The sequence below is a fragment of the Schistocerca cancellata genome, chromosome 9 (genome assembly GCF_023864275.1).
Source record: "Schistocerca cancellata isolate TAMUIC-IGC-003103 chromosome 9, iqSchCanc2.1, whole genome shotgun sequence".
Classification (NCBI taxonomy): domain Eukaryota; kingdom Metazoa; phylum Arthropoda; class Insecta; order Orthoptera; family Acrididae; genus Schistocerca; species Schistocerca cancellata.
Window position 1 is genome coordinate 262,644,314 of NC_064634.1, and position 24,317 is coordinate 262,668,630.

Consider the following 24,317-nt stretch of genomic DNA (forward strand, 5'->3'; position numbering starts at 1 on the left):
CAGCGATCATGATAGACACAGCAGTTCCTTTTTGTGCATAATATACAACAGGCTCTACATACCGGCTCCCAGGTTGATGCCATATTTCTCGACTTAACGCGCTTACGGTCTATCCGATGACATATGCGGTTGGATAGAAAGTTTTCTAACAGACAGAGAGCAGTATGTCGTCTTTAATGAAGTGACTTCAACAGAAACAAGCGTAACTTCAGGTGTGCCCCAGGGCTGCGTAATAAGTCCGCTGCTCTTTACGATTTACATAAACCATCTGGTTGATGATATTGACAGCGGCATTAGACTTTTTTCCGATGGTGCTGTAGTCTACAGGAAAGTAGTATCACACGAAAGTTGTGATCAAATCAATGATGATTTGCAGAAAATAAGTGGGCCGTGTAATGACTAGCAGTTATCTCTGAACATTAGTAAGTGTAACCTAGTGCGTATAACAAGACGAAATGTACGAGTACAAAATAAATGCCCAGTCTTTGGAAGCCGTAACACCCGTCAAGTATCTGGGTGTGACTATTCTAAATGATCTCAAATAGAATGATCAGATTACACAAGTGGCGGGCAATGCGATCTCTAGATTGCGGTTTATTGCTACAATCCTAAACCGATGCAGTCCTTCAACAAAGGAAATTGCTTACAATACGTTAGTTCATCCAGTCTTATTTTTCGTCTGTATGGGACCCTTACCAGTCGGGTGTCATTCAAGAGATTGAAAGGTCCAAAGAAGAGCAGCAAGATTCGTGACAGGTATATTTAGCCATCGCTAAATCGATACAAATCTCATAGAAAGTTTGAAGTGGGACACACTTGCAGATAGACGACGTGCTAAACGGAAGGGGCTGCTCACTAAATTCCGAAATCCGATCTTCGCCGAGGATGTAGAGCATGTATTACTACCACATACTTTCAAATCGCACAATGGTCACCATTCAAAGGTAAGGGTAATTAGAGCTCGTACTGAGGCGTTCAGACAGTCGTTTTTCCCTCGTGATATCCGCGAGTGGAACAGAGAGGGGGGGGGGGGAATATGACTTTGGCGGGAATTGTTCCCTCCGCCATACTACCCTTGGTGGCCAGCGGAGTATATATGTAGTTATAGATGAAAGTAGCTAACTAACTAATTAACTAACAGAAAGGCGTTCCCTGTAGTGTCTCCTGGTGGTGTAATTCACCTCATATGTGCATTTTTACTCATGTTCTAGTTTACAGTTGGCCATGGGATCTGTTTCTTTTTGCCTTACATTCGTCTTTTCTGTTATAGAGTAACTTTCATCACATCGCATCCCACCGATGTCTTCCGTATCTGACGGCCTAGCAGATGGGAAAGCGGGCACAGTATGTCAGCTTTATTCTGAACGTTATCATGGGAGGTAGAACGTTCATGTACGTCCACGAACGCTTCCTAGACACAGAACCATTTGGGAAGAGAGTAGCAGATGGTGGAACATCACGCGATGTGCGAACGCCCGAGCTTGTGAAACCACTTCTTGGTTACCTAGTTCAAGGAGAAATGCGAGAACGGAAGCTTGCAGAGTAAAGAGATAAATATACGGAGGGTGCTGAATTTTGGAAATATGATTTGGTAAAGGTTGATTTGAGAAGCGCTGATTTTCAATTACCGTTATTGCTACGCTGTCTGATTGTGCGCTATGTATGGTGTGTTTGAAGACAACAGAGATTTTGTAGGCTTTTTCTTTATTTGTTTGGGTTAGTTAGTTTCATTGTTCATACGTGGTTAAGGAAAGTTATTAGGCACATGGCTTGAACTCGTAAGGTACAGATTTACCGGTCCTTTACCATCCCAGTAATTAATCTCATGGCAGAATCGTATTTTAAGTCAGAAGTATTGTTTGTAAGATGATCGTAATAGTCAGACAATTTGTTTCATTATTCCCCATTGTAATGGTACTTGAATTACGCAACCATTACGGCACCTGATCTGAACCTCTCGATACCAGTAATATTCTACTGTGTTTCTGCAAAGTAGTTGACATATTTCTGAGACAACATTCAGATTTGATTTCATTTTTGATACATCGATATGTTTATATTGCAATGATATTATTCTTATGTGTATTTTTTCTTTTGTCGCCATGATCTTTGACGTACTTGTAACTCTGATTTTTGGGCGCGTAAGCGATTGTTAGTTAGTTGTTAAGTTGTTAGAGAGTCGGACCTTGAAAAAGTCAGGTCTTGGACGTCATGTTGAAAGATGCATATAGTAGTTGGCTTATAAAATGTGAGGAAGATATTTTCAAGTATGCTTTGTATTGTGAAGTGATGTTTGTGTATCACGTGATATTGCAATAAAAGCAATTAAAAGGAAGTTTAACTTAAATTCGGAGTGATGATTACTTTTTTTACATCACCATTGTCCAGTAAAAGTGTAAGCTTCAAGAATGGTTTGTGAAGCCCATCTACAAAACTTTCGAATATAGCAGAATAAAACCTAGGCCTCTTTCCATCCGAGCTTGTAATCATAACTAACTAGATTTTCAACGATTGAGCCATGATAATACGAGACCAGTGTGGGAAACACAAAAAGATGAGTGCCTAGTTTTTTCATTATTACATGAAATGACTATTAACTGTGCTCTAATGACACTGGCCACATAATGTGACTGTTGTTGCCTGATAATGCAGTATTTAGCAGCATGAGCAACACCGCAATCGTTATTAAATTCTGACCTTTGTTGTGGTAGGGTTGTTAGACCATATAGTTTTAAAAGATAATTTCCTTCCAAAAACTTAACACTGCGCGGCTGAAAGCAAGGGGAAACTACAGCCGTAATTTTTCCCGAGGGCATGCAGCTTTACTGTATAAAGCAGGTGTTGACAGATGTGAAAATTACCGAACTACCAGTTTAATAAGTCACAGCTGCAAAATACTAACACAAATTCTTTACAGACGAATGGAAAAACTGGTAGAAACCGACCTCGGGGAAGATCAGTTTGGATTCCGCAGAAATGTTGGAACACGCGAAGCAATACTGACCCTACGACTTATCTTAGAATAAGGAAAGGCAAACTTACATTTCTAGCATTTGTGGACTTAGAGAAAGCTGGACTACTCTCTTTCGAATTCTGAAGATGCAGGGGTAAAATACAGGGAGCGAAAGGCTATTTACAATTTGTACAGAAACCAGATGGCAGTTATAAGAGTCGAGGGGCATGAAAGGGAAGCAGTGGTTGGGAAGGGAGTGAGACAGGGTTGTAGCCTCTCCCCGATGTTATTCAATCTGTATATTGAGCAAGCAGTAAAGGAAACAAAAAACAAAAAAAAAATTCGGAGTAGGTATTAAACTCCATGGAGAAAAAATAAAAACGTTGAGGTTCGCCGATGACATTGTAATTCAGTCAGAGACAGCAAAGGAAGTGGAAAAGCAGTTGAACGGAATGGACAGTGTCTTGAAAGGAGGATATGAGACGAACATCAACAAAAGCAAAACAAGGATAATGGAATGTAGTCGAATTTAGTCGGGTGATGCTGAGGGAATTATATTAGGAAATGAGACACTTAAAGTAGTAAAGGAGTTTTGCTGTTTGGGGAGCAAAATAACTGATGATGGTCGAAGTAGAGAGGATATAAAATGTAGACTGACATTGGCAAGGAAACCGTTTCTGGAGAACATCGAGTACAGATTTAAGTGTCAGGAAGTCGTTTCTCAAAGTATTTGTATGGATTGTAGCCATGTATGGAAGTGAAACATGGACGATAAATAGTTTGGACAGGAAAAGAATAGAAGCTTTCGAAATGTGGTGCTACAGAATAATGCTGAAGATTAGATGGGTAGATCACATAACTAATGAGGAGTTATTGAATAGAATTGGGGAGGAGAGGAGTTTGTGGCACAACTTGACAATAAGAAGGGACCGGTTGGTAGGACAAGTTCTGAGGCATCAAGGAATCACGAAATTAGCATTGGTGGACAGCGTGGAGGGTAAAAATCGTAGAGGGAGACCAAGAGATGAATACACTAAGCCGATTCAGAAGGATGTAGGTTGCAGTAAGTACTGGTAGATGAAGAAGCTTGCACAGGATAGAGTAGCATGGAGAGCTGCATCAAATCAGTCTCAGGACTGAAGACAACAACAACAACAACAACAACAGCTTAACACGTTTAAATTGTACCACCATCTTCTCTCGAGCTTTATCTTCTACTTGTGTGTATCGCCGCATTGCACTTTGCGAAGCAGAGTGACTGAGACTGCAACATAATGTGCGTAGCATATCCGCTCGTCCTTTTATTGCACTGCACACGGCTCCCTTTCTTTCCTTTAGCTGGTTTGTTGCTGTGCTGAATTTCTTATGTTCATCACTTCGAGAAGTACTGAGTTTCCGATGCCACAGATAAGGCATGAAAATTGGTTAGGGTCAATTTTAAATTACACTCAAGATGATAAGATCATTCACAGTTAGGTGTTGGTTTCAAAATTATAATGAGGTTTAGTTACGTTTCGTATGCAGACAGTTTTATTCTTACAATGCAGTGTTACATTTACGTGCGAATTACTTAATGTTCGGAGTTTTATTTGGTCATTTAGCGCACGTAAATTCGTAGGGAATTTTAGTAGAAATATTTTGGTTATTTCTTCTTTAAAAGTTCGACTGGTAACTTGTTACAGGATTTTCATCCTGTTAGCTTTGTGTGCTGGAATTGCAAGTCATGTATAATGGTGTCACACGCTGCAGCACTGTCCACTGCAATGCGTGACACACAACTACAGCGGATCGTTCCCTTGGCTTACAGTTTTTAGTTTCCTAATTGTAATGCAAATGTATTTATAAGGGTTTAGATACTTTTTGTGACTCTTAGTATCATATAGCTTTTTAGTAATTAAAACACTTCCATTGTTCAGGACAACAGCTACACAAAGAGTTAAAGACAGGAAAGCTGTCCATGTTTAGTTTAAAAAAATAAACATTTTTCTTCGTTCAGAGAAGTTATAATCGTTCTTGAGCATCTCATTGGCCCCTGTTCCTTTCCACAACGGCTTGTCAGACATGAGTTGCTTTACTTACTCGATGATGTATCTACAGACGTTACAAAACGAACGTCGGTTTACTCGACAGTGCTCCACCTCACTTTACAGGTGTAGTAAGCCAGTATCTCGATAACCAGTTCGCGAACAGAGGGATTGGTCGAGAGGTTCCCATAGCATTACCGGCCCGATCGCCAGATTTGAATCCAATTGATTTTTTTCCTATGGGGACATCTAAAATCCATGGTGTAGTCAACTCTTGTACCCAGTGTCAATTTCTGAGGGCCATATCGAAAATGAATTTGAAAATGGATTTGACTAAATATGAAAGACACTAGGAGCTTCCGCACAATGTACGGAAACGTACGGAACGGGATTCAATACATGGAGGCAGTAGGTGGCAATCTTTTTCGAATTAAATGTCTTTCATAAAGGTATACTTTTGTACTATGAGTAATAAATTCCGTCATACTTGCAAATGGCGTTGGTAAATGTATCATTTTTATTAAAGCATTTCACACCTCTGTAATGAAGGATTTTCGTATACAGGGTGGTCCATTGATAGTGACCGGGCCAAATATCTCACGAAATAAACGTCAGACGAAAAAAACTACAAAGAACGAAACTTGTCTAGCCCGAAGGGGGTAACCAGATGGCGCTATAGTTGGCCCGCTAGATGACGCTGCCATAGGTCATACAGATCGTGTAGTACGTAAAGAAATATGAATGTTTTAGTTGGACCACTTTTTTCGCTTTGTGATAGATGGCGCTGTAATAGTCACAAACGTATAAGTACCTGGTATTACCTAACATTCCGCCAGTGCAGACGGTATTTCCTTCGTGTTACATTACCTGTGTTAAAATGGACCGTTTACCAATTGCGGAAAAGGTCGATATCGTGTTGATGTATTGCTATTGTGATCAGAATGTCCAACGGGCGTGTGCTATGTATGCTACTCGGTTCAAAATGGTTCAAATGGCTCTAAGCACGATGGAACTGAGGTCATCAGTCCCCTAGAACGTAGAACTACTTAAACCTAACTAACCTAAGGACATCACACATATCCATGCCCGAGGCAGGATACGAACCTGCGACCGTAGCAGCAGTGCGGTTCCGGGCTGAGGTGCCTAGAACCGCTCGACCTGCTACTCGGTATCCTGGACGACATCATCCAAGTGTCCGGACCGTTCGCCGGATAGTTACGCTATTTAAGGAAAGAGGAAGTGTTCAGCCACACGTGGAATGTCAACCACGACCTGCCACAAATGATGATGCCCAAGTGGGTCTTTTAGCTGCTGTCGCGGGTAATCCGCGCATCAGTAGCAAACAAATTGCGCGAGAATCGGGAATTTCAAAAACGTCGGTGTTGAGAATGCCACATCAACATCGATTGCATCCGTACCATATTTCTATGCACCAGGAATAGCATGGCGACAACTTTGAACATCGTGTACAGTTTTCCCACTGGGCACAAGAGAAATCACGGGACGATGACAGATTTTTTGCACGCGTTCTATTTAGCGACGAAGCGTCATTCACCAACAGCGGTAACGTAAACCGGCATAATATGCACTATTGGGAAACGGAAAATCCACGATGGCTGCGACAAGTGGAACATCAGCGACCTTGGCGGGCTAACGTATGGTGCAGCATTATGGGAGGAAGGATAATTGGCCCCCATTTTATCGATGGTAATCTAAGTGGCGCAATGTATGCTGATTTCCTAAGTAATGTTCTACCGATGTTACTACGAGATGTTTCACTGAATAACAGAATGGCTATGTACTTCCAAGATGATGGATGTCCGGCACATAGCTCGCATACTGTTGAAGCGGTACTGAATAGCATATTTCATGACAGATGGATCGGTCCTGGAAGCACCATACCATGGCCGGCACGTTCACCGGATCTGACGTCCCCGGATTTCTTTCTGTGGGGAAAGTTGAAGGATATTTGCTATCATTATCCACCCACACCTGACAACATGCGTCAGCGCATTGTTAATGCATGTGCGAACATTTCATAAGGCGAACTACTCGCTGTTGAGAGGAATGTCTTACACGTATAGCCAAATGCATTGAGGTTGACGGACATCATTTTGAGCATTTATTGCATTAATATGGTATTTACAGGTACATTACGCTGTAACAGCATGCGTTCTCAGAAATGATAAGTTCACGAAAGTACAAGTAGCACATTGGAACAACCGACTGAAATGTTCAAACGTTCCTACGTTCTGTGTTTTAATTTAAGAAGCCAACCAGTTACCAAATGTTAGTGTAAAATTGTGAGCCTTATGTTTGTGACTATTACAGCGCCATCTATCACAAAGCGAAAAAAGTGTTCCAACTAAAACATTCATATTTCTTTACGTACTACACGAATTGGCCTATGGCAGCGCCATCTAGCGGGCCACCCATAGCGCCATCTGGTTTCCCCCTTCAAGCTCGACAAGTTTCGATCTGTGTAGTTTTTTCGTTTGACGCTTATTTCGTGAGATATTTGGCCCGGACACGATCAATGGATCACCCTGTATATGTACATGTGAACTCTTTCTAATATTTTAATTTCACGAATAATTTCATAAGGGTGACACGTTTTATACACCCCAAACACCACATAATCCATTGTCTCAGATGTGTATCGTGGGTATGATCACCGCATTTCACAGAACACAGAGCGTGGCGGTAACAAAACCACCATCGGAGAGTTATTAACGTTTAACGTAAAAGAAACTTCAGTACCGCATACCACACAAAAAATTAAAGTGTTTCATTGCTGTTGCACAGTTATATTTTGCAGTTCTATTGAATAGTTTTGTATCGGGTGATTGTGGTGTCGCCCAGACATCATGACACCACATCATAGTCGGCAAAGCGAATCGACACCACAGTCGTTAGAGAGGTCACGCTGCACCCTACAGCCGGTCGATGTGGCCGTGCGGTTCTAGGCGCTTCAGTTTGGAACCGCGTGACCGCTACGGTCGCAGGTTCGAATCCTGCCTCGGGCATGGATGTGTGTGATGTCCTTAGGTTAGTTATGTTTAAGTGGTTCTAAGTTCTAGGGGACTGATAACCTCAGACGTTAAGTCCCATAGTGCTCAGAGCCATTTGAACCATTTTTTGTACTCTACAAAAGTGTGTGGGAGGCGCACCTGCAGACCACCCTCTCAGCAACAGCAGCGCCCTCGCAGTGGCTGTCGGTGTAGTATCGACAAAAATGGTTCAAATGTCTCTGAGCACTATGGGACTTAACATCTATGGTCATCAGTCCCCTAGAACTTAGAACTACTTAAACCTAACTAACCTAAGGACATCACACACATCCATGCCAGAGGCAGGATTCGAACCTGCGACCGTAACAGTCGCGCGACTCCGGACTGAGCGCCTAGAACCGCTAGACCACCGCGGCCGGCTAGTATCGACAACTTAGGAGCTCAGCCCACTTCGAGACTCCAGCTACAGTAGTCAACATCATCGTCTAGGACCAACGAGTAATGAAGGTTTCACATGAACTTATACTGTTATAAATGTCGAGTACTGTTCCACAAGCGAACAGTTTGTTAATTAGTGCATCAGGCGATGTTTTAGCAGTCAATGACAGTTGTAACTTATCCAGTTGTAATATCCACGTGATAAATTTTTGGCTACAGTGCGACGAGAGGAAATTATGCCTCTAACATAATCTATTCGACGTATGAAAAAACAGTGAAAACAATGATAAATATTAATTATTTATATAATATTCTATGATGTAATTGGACATATCGATGTGTATCATACAAAGACAATGATATTTGTAAATTCCTTTTATGATCTGCGATTGTCTTCCTTTGCTTTTACCTTCTGTTGGTAGGCTTTTGTAGGTTGCGGACGCATATCAAACTGAGGTCTGTTAAGAAATTGTAATTATTTGTTAATTATTACTTGAGAATAGAGTTCATTATTATTATAAATATGCGTGAATAATTATTTGTAACTTTAATTCCTCTCTCAGTAAGCATTATCTGTGATAATTATTTCTTTCCGCTGCAAGGAGCGCAGCCATTGATGATAGCGATCTGTATCGCGTTTTTGTCTGTGTTTTCCTTAGAAACAAATCAAATGTTTGCTTGATGAAATCTAAATAGTGCACAATACGAAAGTAGAGTTTATAGAGTTTAATAAGCATTTAAAATATTTATTTGCTCTAACAATAGAAAGTCTCTATCAATTGTCTGACGCCATCTTAACAATTATCTCAGCGGCAAATTCAAATCACGCAACTCTGCAGACATAAATGCCGAAAGTAATACAAATGTGTAAAAATAAATGTGCACCGATGGTCCCGAAATCATTTTAATGAAGATAATTCGAATCAGATTGGTTCTTTAAAAACAGTGCTCATAGCACGATCCTTACAAGAAACTTTTCTAGCTGATGTATGGAGCCTAAATTAATTACGCACGAGTTGTGAAGAATATTGTTTCAGGTAACATACATCGGTGTCGTGCGCGGCTGATATTCGGTGGTTTTAATGATTTAATGATCATTTTGCTGAAGATAACTATTTCCATCATTATCAATAGTTGTATAGAATCTGTTGTATGAACTGTGATTCAGTGACACTTATACAACTTACAAACAACACTTTAACACGACGTTAACTTGGAGTTCTTTAGCAACTTGGCCAAATCTTTAGCCGGGAGAAAAATTGTTTAGTAATTACTCAATGTAATGAAATAAGATTATCTTTTTCATTTACGAATTAGTTAAATACCAAACCACTGAATAACACAGCGAACGCCACACAGTACTCCTGTGGCAATGGAGTATGCCAAGGTTCAGTAAATCTTTTAATCACTTATGTAATAAAGTGAGCTAATATTTCATATGTTTTAGTTTGATGATATGCTAGAGTATTGAAGGGACCTACTACAGCTAAGGCCGTACGAAAGTAGTTTCGTCTGGTCACAACAGCGATCAGGAAGTTTCCGTTTGAGGGAACTGCTGCAGCGTTTACGCAACGTAGCGCGACTCCGAAGTGCATACATAAGCACCGGCATGTACACCGGCAAGCAAGGGATTATTGTGGCATTCGTCTCTTTTCTACATGCGTGTGGTAAATTCGTGAACGTGAATTATAACGCCGCCATTACGAAATGCGTCCAAACAGGACCAAAGTGCTGCTATTATTTTGCTGGTTGGCGAATGACAACCACCGATAGACGTGCATCGGTCAATGAAGAACGTGTAAGGGGCAGCATGTCCCCCAATCTCAGATGTCATAACGTAGAAGTTACGCCAAGTAAAGTGAGAGACACCCGAACACCTGCCCTATAGTCCTGATCTCTCCCCACGAGTTTTTCACTCCTTCGGTCCCGTAAAAAAGGCCTGACGTGAGCCGTGGTAAAAATTGCAGTTTTGAAGAGCGCGCCGTAGCGCGTAGTGTGAAGCAGTCGCCCTCCGTTTCTGGCGGTGGCGCCGCTGTGGCAATCGCAGCTTTGGTGTCTCCCTCTGGTGGGAAAGGGGAAAGGTTGCCTGTTCACGTGCATTTAAGGGGCGCTATGCGCTCGCCAGTCGCTCAGTCTGGGTCAGTCTCTCGTCCCCAGCTTGCTAGTCTGTCTCTCGTCCGCATTTGTTAGGCAGTTAGTGTTTCTCTGTCGTTCGGATCAACCTTTAAAGCCGACAAAATGCAAAATGAGAGTCTTTCCGCTGCGCCAGTAAGAGAACTCAGCGAGTGGTCGCCCGGACGGGCCTTAGTAACCTGCATCTAGATCTGCGCGTTAGGCCGCCAGTCTGCACGAGTTTGCTCAGGCAATGGTCATTGGCGGCTGGATCGATCGGTTGGTCGGTCACGCATTGAGACACAAGATGGCCTGTCCGTCTTGAGCGTCGGCGCATGTGAGATCGCCATGTGAGTCCAGTGGGCCGCAGCAATAGGAGTCAACGCACGACATCAATCTGGCCGTTGCGAGCTGCGACGCCGTGAGACGGATCATCAGCGCGCCTTCGTGCGTCCGTTGAAGCGGCTGGCAGCGGACGGTTCAGGAGAGCGTTTTGGGGATGCGGCGCCAGGTCTTCTCGAGAAATCGCTGTTTATTAAAAGTTCAGTGATTGGTACCCGTGGTCTAGGGGTAGCGTCTTTAATTCATAATCAAAACGTCTTCGGTCCCGGGTTCGATCCCCGCCACTGCCTAAATTTTGATAAATAATCAGCATTGGCGGCCGAAGACTTCCAGCATAAGAAGTCAGCCTCAGTCTGCCAACGGCCTTGTCAAAGAGGGCGGAGGAGCGGATAGAGGTTCAGGGCACTCTCTTGTCCTAGGGGTGGGTAATTGCCCTTAAAGGCGGAAGAGTCAGCAATGATCAACGACATGAGGATGCAGAAGGCAATGGAAACCACTGCATTAAAGACACGTAACGTGTATCCACAGGACATGTGGCCAGGATTTGAAGAAGTGTCATGATGATAACTCCATTGGCAAAAGAATCCGGAATAGTCCTCCATTCGGATCTCTGGGAGGGGACTGCCAAGGGGGAGGTTACCACGACAAAAAATTGAATAATCAACGAAAGGATAACGTTCTACGAGTCGGGGCATGGAATGTCAGAAGCTTGAACGTGGTAGGGAAAGTAGAAAATTTGAATAGGGAAATGCAAAGGCTCAATCTAGATATAATAGGAGTCAGTGAAGTGAAGTGGAAGGAAGACAAGGATTTCTGGTCAGATGAGTATCGGGTAATATCAAGAGCAGCAGAAAATGGTATAACAGGTGTAGGATTCGTTATGAATAGGAAGGTAGGGCAGAGGGTGTGTTACTGTGAACAGTTCAGTGACCGGGTTGTTCTAATCAGAATCGACAGCAGACCGACACCGACAACGATAGTTCAGGTATACATGCCGACGTTGCAAGCTGAAGATGAACAGATAGAGAAAGTGTATGAGGATATTGAAAGGGTAATGCCGTATTTAAAGGGGATGCAGTTGTAGGGGAAGGAGTAGAAGAAAAGGTTACAGGAGAATATGGGCTTGGGACAAGGAATGAAAGAGGAGAAAGACTAATTGAGTTCTGTAACAAGTTTCAGCTAGTAATAGCGAACACCCAGTTCAAGAATCACAAGAGGAGGAGGTATACTTGGAAAAGGCCGGGAGATACGGGAAGATTTCAATTAGATTACATCATGGTCAGACAGAGATTCCGAAATCAGATACTGGATTGTAAGTCGTACCCAGGAGCAGATATAGACTCATATCACAATATAGTAGTGATGAAGGCTGAAGTTCAAGATATTAGTCAGGAAGAATCAATACGCAAAGAAGTGGGATACGGAAGTACTAAGGAATGACGAGATACGTTTGATGTTCTCTAACGCTAAAGATGCAGCAATAAGTAATAGCGCAGTAGGCAGTACAGTTGGAGACGAATGGACATCTCTAAAAAGGGCCATCACAGACGTTGCGAAGGAAAACATGGGAACAAAGAAGGTAGCTGCGAAGAAACCATGGGTAACAGAACAAATACTTCAGTTGATTGATGAAAGGAGGAAGTACAAACATGTTCCGGGAAAATCAGGAATACAGAAATACAAGTCGCTGAGGAATGAAATAAATAGGATGTGCAGGGAAGCTAATACGAAATGGCTGCAGGAAAAATGTGAAGACATCGAAAAAGATATGATTGTCGGAAGGACAGACTCAGCATACAGGAAAGTCAAAACAACCTTTGGTGACATTAAAAGCAACGGTGGTAACATTAAGAGTGCAACGGGAATTCCACTGTTAAATGCAGAGGAGAGAGCAGATAGGTGGAAAGAATACATTGAAAGCCTCTATGAGGGTGAAGATTTGTCTGATGTGATAGTAGAAGAAACAGGAGTCGATTTAGAAGAGATAGGGGATCCAGTATTAGAATCGGAATTTAAAAGAGCTTTGGAGGACTTACGGTCAAATAAGGCAGAAGGGATAGATAACATTCCATCAGAATTTCTAAAATCATTGGGGGAAGTGGCAATAAAACGACTATTCACGTTGGTGTGTAGAATATATGAGTCTGGCGATATACCATCTTACTTTCAGAAAAGCATCATCCACACAATTCTGAAAACGGCAAGAGCTGACAAGTGCGAGAATTATCGCACAATCAGCTTAACAGCTCATGGATCGAAGCTTATTACAAGAATAATATACAGAAGAATGGAAAAGAAAATCGAGAATGCGCTAGGTGACGATCAGTTTGGTTTTAGGAAAAGTAAAGGGACGAGAGAGGCAATTCTGACGTTACTGCTAATAATGGAAGCAAGGCTAAAGAAAAATTAAGATACGTTCATAGGATTTGTCGATCTGGAAAAAGCGTTCGACAATATAAAATGGTGCAAGCTGTTCGAGATTCTGAAAAAAGTAGGGGTAAGCTATAGGGAGAGACGGGTCATATACAATATGTACAACAACCAAGAGGGAATAATAAGAGTGGATGATCAAGAACGAAGTGATCGTGTTAAGAAGGGTGTAGGACAAGGCTGTAGACTTTCGCCCCTACTCTTCAATTTGTATATCGAGGAAGCAATGATGGAAATAAAAGAAAGGTTCAGGAGTGGAATTAAAATACAAGGTGAAAGGATATCAATGATACGATTCGCTGATGACATTGCTATCCTGAGTGAATGTGAAGAAGAATTAAATGATCTGCTGAACGGAATGAACAGTTTAATGAGTACACAGTATGGTTTGAGAGTAAATCGGAGAAAGACAATGGTAATGAGAAGTAGTAGAAATGAGAACAGCGAGAAACTTAACATCAGGATTGATGGTCACGAAGTCAATGAAGTTAAGGAATTCTGCTACCTAGGCAGTAAAATAACCAATGACGGACGGAGCAAGGAGGACATCAAAAGCAGACTCGCTATGGCAAAAAAGGCATTTCTGGCCAAGAGAAGTCTACTAATATCAAATACCGGCCTTAATTTGAGGAAGAAATTTCTGAGGATGTACGTCTGGAGTACAGCATTGTATGGTAGTGAAACATGGACTGTGGGAAAACCGGACCAGAAGAGAATCGAAGCATTTAAGATGTGGTGCTATAGACGAATGTTGAAAATTAGGTGGACTGATAAGGTAAGGAATGAGGAGGTTCTACGCAGAATCGGAGAGGAAAGGAATATGTGGATAACACTGATAAGGAGAAGGGACAGGATGATAGGACATCTGCTAAGACATGAGGGAATGACTTCCATGGTACTAGAGGGAGCTGTAGCGGGCAAAAACTGTAAAAACTGTAGAGGAAGACAGAGATTGGAATACGTCAAGCAAAACATTGAGGACGTAGGTTGCAAGTGCTACTCTGAGATGAAGAGGTTAGCACAGGAAAGGAATTCGTGGCGGGCCGCATCAAACCAGTCAGTAGACTGATGACAAAAAAAAAGTGATTGGTGATGTGTTGTTTGATTTACTCTTGTTAAATTCTGCTAGTTTTCTTGGTAAGGTTAGCAGCCGTTTTGCTTTGGAGTCGTCCCACCACTCTTCTCCGTTTGCCCACCCGCGGAAAGCTGGTTGTTTATAAATTGGGTGGTCAGTTTTTCTCTTGTGGAGTAGGGCGGTTTAGAGCAACCTGCGGTTCGGGTTGTTGGGTAATCTCCCTATCAATCTACCATACGTTAGTAGGTGCCCCTGCCATGTTTTGTCGGATTTGATGTGTTAACGAATTTATTGCTTGGAATGTAACGGCCTAATACCTCAAATATGTTTTCATCTTTGGAAACTTTGATATTATTGCTTATGATCTTGAGAGGCGGTGTCTGTGTACTGTAGGGCATCTTAACTATTGTTTGGCCAACCTTGTAGAATTTTATATAAGATTGCATTTCATGGGATTTTATTTAAATGATTATTTTAGTATATAAAGTTGCCACCCTTTTACGGTAAGACTTTTCTTAGAAGTTAAAATGAAGTTGCACCTTTGGTGGAAAAGTAAGTATTTTAATTGTTAGTGTTTTGTACCATTTCCATCTCTCCTACGGGCGGTGCATAGTTTGTGTGCTTGTGTAAATTGTTAAAACTCTTAGTTTATAGTTATCTGGTGTGTTGCAGATGTGCACCAGTGTAGTCTTTCAGAGGCTGTTGTGAGCGGTCGTAACTACGGCCGTGTCAAAAGGGAGCGGCACGGTGCTCTGCCCGAAAGATCATGCAGTCAAAACTTGTTTCTTTCTGCCTCTGAATAAATTGTAACTTTGATATTTAGACGGTGCTTTCCGATTATAACTTTAAATCTGTTTCTTTTAATAAATGCTTTTAGGCACTATTAAAGTGTATAAAATTCCGATTTGTTAAAAGGAATTTGGTTATGATTTCATCAGTTACTCCCTGGCTACTACTGCCATGCTTACATAATGTGATTAAATGTGTTAATGTTCTTGATGAATAGCTAGTAAATAAAATAAATTCCTAAGAATATTCTTTGAAAATAAATCAAGGTTCATGAAGAGTCCTGTCAGGTGAGTATGTTCAGCTGGCAGTCACGGACTTCTTCATACAGCAGGGCACAGAGTTTAACCAAACGAGTAGCTTCAACCTTGTGCAAGGACGGGATGGTTACCTCAGTGTTCACGTCATGTTTTAATTGACCCTTATATTTTGGAAATCAATAATTATCATCTATACTGTACCACAAAATTTACGGCGGATATAAAATAATCAGAAGATGAGAGGATATTTCTCTTATTGATGTGGCCTACTAAGAAAACAAATATACAGCTAAATGTCTTCTGCTTACCTTGATTAAAGGCGAGAGCTGGCATGTAGATAACAATTGGTATCCACGTTATCTGCAACAGAAAATAATGTTTTTCATGGTGATATTCGTGTTCAGATGTCTGTGGTTAATGATTAACTCTTAATGTAGACTACTGGCCATTAGAATTGCTACACCAAGAAGAAATGCAGATGATAAACAGGTATTCATTGGAGAAATATATCGTACTAGAACTGACATGTGATTACATTTTCACCCAATTTGGGTGCTTAGATCCTGAGAAATCAGTACCCCGAACAACCTTATCTGGCCGTAATAACGGCCTTGATACGCCTGGGCATTGAGTCAAACAGAGCCTGGGTGGAGCGTACAGGTACAGCTGTCCATGCAGCTTCAACACGATACCACAGTTAATCAAGAGTAGTGACTGGCATATTGTGACGAGCCAGTTGCTCGGCCACCATTGACCAGACGTTTTCAATTGGTGAGAGATCTGGAGAATGTGCTGGCCAGGGCAGCAGTCGAAAATTTTCTGCATCCAGAAAGACCCGTACGGGAACTGCAACATTCGGTCGTGCATTATCCTGCTGAAATGTCGGGTTTCGCAGGGATCGAATGTAGGTTAGAGCCACGGGTCGTAACACATCTGAAATTTAACGTCCACTGTTCAAAGTGCCATCAGTGCGAACAAGAGGTGACCGAAACGTGTAATCAATGGCATCCCATACCATCACGCCGGGTGATACGCCAGTATGGCCATGACAAATACACGCTCCCAATGTGCGTTCACCGCGATGTCGCCAAACACGGATGCGACCGTCATGATGCTGTAAACAGAAACTGGATTCATCCGAAATAATGACGTTTTGCCATTCGTGCATCCACGTTCGTCGTTGAGTACACCATCGCAGGCGCTCCTGTCTGTGATGCAGCGTCAAGGGTAACCGCAGCCATGGTCTCCGAGCTGATAGTCCACGCTGCTGCAAACGTCGTCGAACTGTTCGTGCAGATAGTTGTTGTCATGCAAACGTCCCCATCTGTTGACTCGGGGATCGAGACGTGGCTGCACGATCCGTTACAGCCATGCCCATAAAATGTCTGTCATCCCGACTGCTAGTGATACGAGGCCGTTGGGATCCAGCACGGCGTTCCATATTACCCTTCTGAACCTACCGATTCCGTATTCTGCTAACAGTCATTGGATCTCGACCAACGCGAGCAGCAATGTCGAGCAATTAGACCTTTATCAAAGTCGGAAACGTGATAGTACGCATTTCTCCTCCTTACACGAGGCATCACAACAACGTTTCACCAGGCGACGGCGGTCAACTGCTGTTTGTGTACGAGAAATCGGTTGGAAACTTTCCTCATGTCAGCACGTTGTAGGTGTCGCCACCGGCGCCAACCTTGTGTGAATGCTTTGAAAAGGTAATCATTTGCATATCACAGCATTTTCTTCCTGTACATTAAATTTCACGTCTGTAGCACGTCATCTTCGTGGTGTAGCAATTTTAATGGCCAGTAGTGTAGTATGACAACGCATGTGTTGTACCTAAGATATTTTAGCGATTGTGAAATCTGCTTATCACCTGAGGAACTCGCTGACAAAGCTACAAGACTTTTATGCAGGAGAAGGACATATTTAGTGGCACCATATTTTCAGTCACAATCTCCTGTAATCTTGCAGCCTCTCACAGCAGGAAGCGGAGGCTTATAAGTGTGATGTATGTTGCCAGCAAAACATGTTCCTTTCCTCAGAAGCTATTGAACTCACTTAACTGAAACTGGTTTCTGAATAGTGGATTCTAAGTATCACAAATATTTCGTTATTTCTAACCACTTTCACTTCTAGAATGAAACTCCCACATAATTCATAAAGTATACAACTTATCAGTAACATATAATACTGTGAAACACATGCGATGTTTTGTAAATTTTGGGTGTAGGTTTCATTTTTCTATTGAATTATCTCAAAAATAGCCTGCCGGAATGAATGGGATTGTCTGACATATTCCAGAAAACTATTCAATATGTCGTCAAATTTGTCTTCCTAGGATATTTTGAGAGCTAGGCGATATGTTTCCACCATGAGATTGGTACGAAGGAGGAAGTGACACAAGTCGAAGATTCGCAATGATCAGCAGAAGGTAAGTAATAATGTAAGAAGCTCCCTGCCTGTGTTCACAAGAGTAGCGAAGACGTAGCGGCAGATGGACACATCGAGTTTAGAGGTGGACTGTGAGATATATTCGGATGTAAGAGTGCCTATTTTAAATCTAGGGTTCCATGTCTGGTTTGGATACAATTTTAATGTGCCACGAATTCACAGTTCGCCGTGTGTGACGTAGAAGAATATTAATTTTTTGTAATTCGACTAATGTTTGTAAGTAATCACATTAAAAACAATATGAGTTGGAAATGGTGGCTGGAAGTAGATGCAGAAACATCTGACGGAACATAAAGGAAACCGAGATCGCGTTGGTAACCGTTACGTGATACTCTCGTCACCTCTGTTCTGCCAGTTCCTCTGTCCTGTTTTTCAAACTTTATTAACTTTGGAAGCTCCTGAGAATAATAAGCTTTAGATACACGATCCAGCCAAATTAGTGCAATAACCTGTAAGAAGAATCAGCAACCACCTTTTGGAGCGCAGACGTGCAGGAAGAGAGTCAGTCGGCACACGGGCCGTGCTGTCGAACGTTGACGTTGAGCGTACCGAGTTCACCGTGCTACTGAAAGCTCAGGGACGATGCGACTTGTGCATTCGGTACATGGGCCCCAACGTGATCGCAGCGCTGTTGAGGGATGTTTCTAGTTCGTAAATCATACTGTTCACTCAACGGGCGCTCGTAAAATTCCCACGTTAGCTCTATTAAAACGCACATTTTCTCCATCGTCCACGAAAATGAAAGTACCATGTCCGATCAATAAGCACACCGGTTTATATAAGTTCCATTACAAACAGTGCGGTACAAATTTGGAATACTTCTCCGCATAAGATGGACATTATTTCATCATTCCCACATTTTAGGAAAACCGCAACGTCAGTCTTACTTGATCACTGTTCCTACCCAGTAGCAGAATCTTTGCAACATGTGAATTACGAAGCGTAAATGAAAAAGGAGGAAAATATCTTTATACAAGTAGCGCAAACTAACCTGTAGATTAAGCCAATCGAACAGTCACCCCTCAAAAAGAGGTGAACTTATATTTACATAACATCAAATATTATAGTATATAATTACATTAAACTAATAATAAAGTATCAGAACCTAACAAAAACGCGAATGTTAGGAAAAAAATTTGCAAGTGTCATGACGCGAACCACCGCTTCACCATACAACTCAACACAAGATTGTGACGCTATTTTTTTTTTTTAATTCCACAAAGACAGTAACAAAAATGGCTACAATGAAATGACATAAATAAGGTGACAGATAATTGAAGTCATAAATTACAGCACTCAAAGAATGAGTCTTTAGTAGTAGCACAATCTAGCACCTTACTGTCACCTTCAACTGGTGGCAGTTCGGCATGCACTTTTACTTCTTCTCGTTACACTACACCAACAATACATCCCTTGCATCTAACAATTTTATGTTACCCCTTGCTAAAAACCTTAATCATAAATATGTTACTAATTGAAATTTAATTATAACAAATTGTACCAAGAACAATGCTTTTTTGGGTGGATCTTCAGTGTGTCGCTGCCTTCAAATAGCCTACTCTCATAATACACAAGTTACAATAATTATTTTGCCACGAATATGATGTTTCTCATTATTTTATTGGAACGAATCACACAGTTAACAACGCGTTTTCCAGTGATTCTCAATTTGTTGGTGCTCAGAAACGGCATATATACATATAGGCTTGAAATGAATGCCAATATGGCGTCTCACAACTCTGTACTGAAGGGAGCCGGCGTGCGTGTGACGTAGGTGGCGTTGTGCCATCTCATTGGTCAACGCTCAGACGCACGCTCGGAATGTCTGACATGCTAGATATTGCTCTGCACTTTCGGAAAGACTCCCGAACGTGTTATTCCACGCTATGACGTCAGAAACTCGGCACGCTCAACGCTCAACGTTAGGATGCACGGTCCGTGTGCCGACGGCTTAAGGTTGTGGAAGGAACCAAAAGTAATGTGGATCCATACCGACTGCCTTGCCATTCCCAGCTGCGCTAGGTTTCTCATTTGAGGCTCCATGGCGTGAGTAGCCCGGTCGAGGTGGTCCCACAGATTCCCAATTTGGATTAAATCTGAAGAGGTTGCTGGCCAGGGGAGTATGGTAGATTCATCCTGGTGCTCTTGAAACAACCCACATACACTGCGAGCTGCATTGTCCTACTAGTAGATTCCATTGTGTCGAGAAAAACCAACTGTATGCAAGCACAGACATGTTCCGAAGATAGATGCGCACTTGTGTTGAACCTTTGTGACACGAAAACACTGATGAACTGCAGTCAGCATGGGAGCATGAAACAGGTGCCTGCTGAGGAGGTCCACGGTCGTTTAAGAAGCACTGCTGCTAGACCCTTGGTTCATTTGGGACATCAGTTGCTCAGAATAGACTTTTTCTCAGCTGTTCGCTCTTGTCATATATGGTCCACGCGGCAGCACAGTTGCTTCGGCGCAGGGTTTCGATAGCCGAATTAAGCCATGCATGGTACATTTTAACCACGGACGCACACGAACAGTTTACAAACATAGTTGTCCCGGAAATGATTCCACAGTTGGTCCGATCATGGCTTTTCGGACGTCAGGTAAATCAGCCTGCTTCCGCATAACGACAACGACTGCGCTGGTTCCCGTGTCTCCCGGCACGCGTTATGTGCCTTCCGCTTCTAGTGCTGCCACCCGCTGTCTGTGAGTGGTTATTGCACATAGCCGGCGGTCAGAATAATGTGTGGTGGACTGTGTACATCATACTGGAATGAACACATACTTGCTAACACACAAAGAGCAGAAATGGAGGGAAAAACAACGGACAGGCTTGTCATACTTACGATGCCAACTATGAACAGGAACGAGCCCAGCAGCCGGGCACTCTTCCCAAACCTCATCTCCAGGTACTGTAATAGAAGGATTAATTAATCAATAAATAAGTTAAATCTGGAAAAGATTGCGAAGTAAATAAAATATCATATATTTACACACATAAAGAACGAGAGAAAATAACACTCAAAGAAACAAGTTAAAATCTATTACAATTCATAATTATCTTAGGTGGTAATGTATCTCCATAGCTGTAAGCAGCACTCATTAGCCTTTTAAGAATATTTCGTGTGTATGTCAAGAAAACTCAAAAATCATGCGTGCCACCAATTTCTGACATTTTTCATTGCCGGAGCTATTGAAAAGCTGAAACAGTTTGCGATCGATCATCCCAGCTTCTCATGCACAAAAGGAAGAAATCGGTATTCAGGACTACCGTTTTAAAAACCAAATGTTCGTTTTGTAACGGTCTGTATATTCGTACAAGGTACAGCGTGGTTGTAAATAAACTTTCGCTTCATGAGCTAGAAACGTTTTGCTGTTGAGGATACGTAACTTAATAGGAATGATGTTTAGTCTGTGCGCTGCAGTATTTGCGTTGTTTGTGGTGTTAGTGTCATCACTTGCCGTTAGGCGCCGCTACTGGCACGGCGACATAGGATTGAAACACAAGCATAAGTGTACAGTACAATTGTAGACACTTAAAATTTTTGTCTGGACAAGGTGGGCTGTTTTGTCAAAACAACACCAATAGTGCTCCTTCTCTACGCGAGTATTGACGCATTAAAACAATACGGAGAGGTCCTCTTTCCGCACCTGAGTTGGAGAACGCGATACCGAAGTTGTAATTAACTGTCGATTTGGGAATTGCTCCTGGAAGAGGCCGACGTCCAACTGCACCACAAATTGCTGAATAAGTTACTGTTCCCATGGCTGAAAAACCTAGAAACATTGTGCAATCTTCAAGCAAGGCACGAGCAGTGTCGCGACAACTTAATATTCCATGGTCCTCCATTCGAAAAGTGCTGCCAAAATTGTGAAATGGTACTTTTAGTGCTGTTCCAGGCCGTTGTGAATGCAGATGGAAGTCACACTGAGCAACGTTTGTAATCAGGAACGTAAGAATGGAGCAAAATTAATTAAGGGTACAGTTTGCTATGGAAATTAAAATATGTTTCTTTCAATGGCTTATTAGTTATTTCTGCTCCGGGTGTCTTTACAAATGCTTCCACAAAAATTCATTGTCTTACAATTTTTTCATAAGTATACTTTCAAGTACCGAAGGTTTAATTAGTTCCAACCACCCTGCATCCATGTGATGGTAGCTGTGAAGAAACATCTTAAGACGACTTAGAGTTTCCCTGACTCGGTTTCCGACCGAAGATGTGTTATGTACTTAGCCGGCCGCGGTGGCCGAGCTGTTCTAGGCACTTCAGTCCGGAACGGCGTGACTTCTACGCTCGCAGGTTCGAATCCTGCCTCGGGCATGGATGTGTGTGATGTGCCTAGGTTAGTTAGGTTCAAGGAGTTGTAAGTTCTAGGGGACTCATGACCTCAGACGTTAAGTTCCATAGTGCTCAGAGCAATTTGAGCTATTCCCTCATGGTAGTTCTTTCCTGTATTCCTTTTAATTTTCCACCTTTGATTCTGAGGCATTCAATGCCTAAGAACAAAAAGTGATCCTGGCGTTCTACACTTCTGTTCTTTCATGTATATACATTCCACGAGTACGTTATTATGCGCAAGGATTCTATGTCCTTGCTGGTAAGCCGGCAGCTGAAAATGGTTCAAATGGCTCTGAGCTCTATGTGACTTAACATCTGAGGTCATCAGTCCCCTAAAACTTAGAACTACTGAAACCTAACTAACCTAAGGTCATCACACACATCCATGCCCGAGGCAGGATTCGAACCTGTGACCGAAGCAGTCGCGCGGTTCCAGACTGAAGTGCCTAGAACCGCTCGGCCACTCTGGCCATCGGCAGCTGAAACTATTGAACTGGAACTATATATATGCAATTTCATATTTAACTAAATTCGCTCTAAAAACCCTTGAATGTGAAGTCTAAATGCAGTTTACATTTTATATGTTCTTGTTGGACGAAAGTCAACAGAAATAATAGCACACAAAATCAGAAAAGGATGTGTCCTCATATATTTCATAATGTAGACATCTAGAAACACATGAAAGTGGAATCTAACGAGTTATTTATTGTTAACATTAGTGATAGAGCACCGAACTGCCATATTCATGAAGTTATTCTGGCAAATTAATAGTCTGGACTCCTTGAATCAATAAATCCAATAAATGTTTGGCAGGCTACAAGCTAGGACCAATAAAAGGACGACAAACTTATTTAAGACTAGGGAAGAGCGAAAATGTTTGAAAGAATGAAGAAATATTGGACAGACTGAAGAGTAAAAGACCCTCTATATGATAAAATTATAATAATCCTTGCATAACCACTGTGTTATTGAAATGTGTTATTAAATTATTATTAAACTCAACCGTATTAACGGCAACAGCAATTTGTACAAATCTTTCTATAATTGACTACAGCAGTACAATAAAGGCCATAAAATAAATAATATTAATAATAATAATAATAACAATGATAGTAAAATGGCAGCCAGTTGCTTTGTAAAAATTGTTATTGGATTGGTGTGTTACGGTAATGTACCTTTACTTCTTCAGTAGGCAGAAATAAACTAATTACAAATTTAATTGCTGATTGGCCCCGCATTATGAAGAGGTAAGTACTGTATCCAATATCTGATTGCGGTTAAGAGAGAGAGAGAGAGAGAGAGAGAGAGAGATTTCCTCTGTAGTATGGAAAGTAGGATACGCCAGTGTTCTTGTTCATAAGTATGTACAGTCTGTATCTACTACTATACCTCCAATGCTGGTCTACAGTAGTTTAAAATTTACGAATCTTTGGTCAGAATTGGTTTGTGATGCGTTGAACTCTGTAACTGCAATTTCATGATAATGTTGAAGCCCAAATTTTTTTACAAATTTGATTTGCGACCTTAATAGATACTGATTAAATTTTACATTGCTATAAGACCCTTACTATGAGCTACTTATTTATCAAAATCAGGGAAAATGAATCGTTTTCGATTATTTGCAGCGAAAAATTTGCTCTCTTAACTGTTGACAGCCCACAGACATTTAATACTAATGCAGTAGCAGTGAAATACGAAATTGTTTTCTCCAGACCATTTTCCACAAATCATGTCTGATCACTTTTGGATTCCTCTCTGAGCACCGTTATGCTGTCTGCTGTCTAAATAGATTGAGAACACGAGACATTTTAATGGAGCAAGTATGTTGTAGGAAGAGATGAGAGTTGGTGAATGAGTGAAGAAATGGCGTAACGAACATTAACAGAGACGCTTCCAGGCGCTGAGGGCGCTACATACCTCGTACGTGGAGGTGATTCGAAGGCCGTGGAACACAGGAAGGTACGCGAAGCCTATGAAGAGAGGCGCTGTGAAGATGGACACGTTCATGAAGACGTACTGCGTGCCTCGAAGGTAGAGCTCCGTAGGCGTGCCGAGAAGCGTGATGCCCGAGATGAAGCTGTGACACAAAAACCAG

At 41.9% G+C, this 24,317-nt stretch overlaps 1 protein-coding gene across 1 annotated transcript in view; it reads right to left on the reverse strand.

Moving 5' to 3' along the window:
• The window catches only part of LOC126100669 (sodium-coupled monocarboxylate transporter 1-like), a 190,225-nt gene that overhangs the window by 130,548 nt on the left and 35,360 nt on the right, over positions 1 to 24,317 (reverse strand). The window contains exons 2-4 of the mRNA XM_049911289.1: positions 24,140 to 24,299; positions 20,729 to 20,794; positions 15,740 to 15,791 (exon numbers count right to left, since the gene is read on the reverse strand). Coding sequence (XP_049767246.1) covers positions 15,740 to 15,791; positions 20,729 to 20,794; positions 24,140 to 24,299 — 278 coding nt within the window. The remainder of the gene's footprint in view (positions 1 to 15,739; positions 15,792 to 20,728; positions 20,795 to 24,139; positions 24,300 to 24,317) is intronic.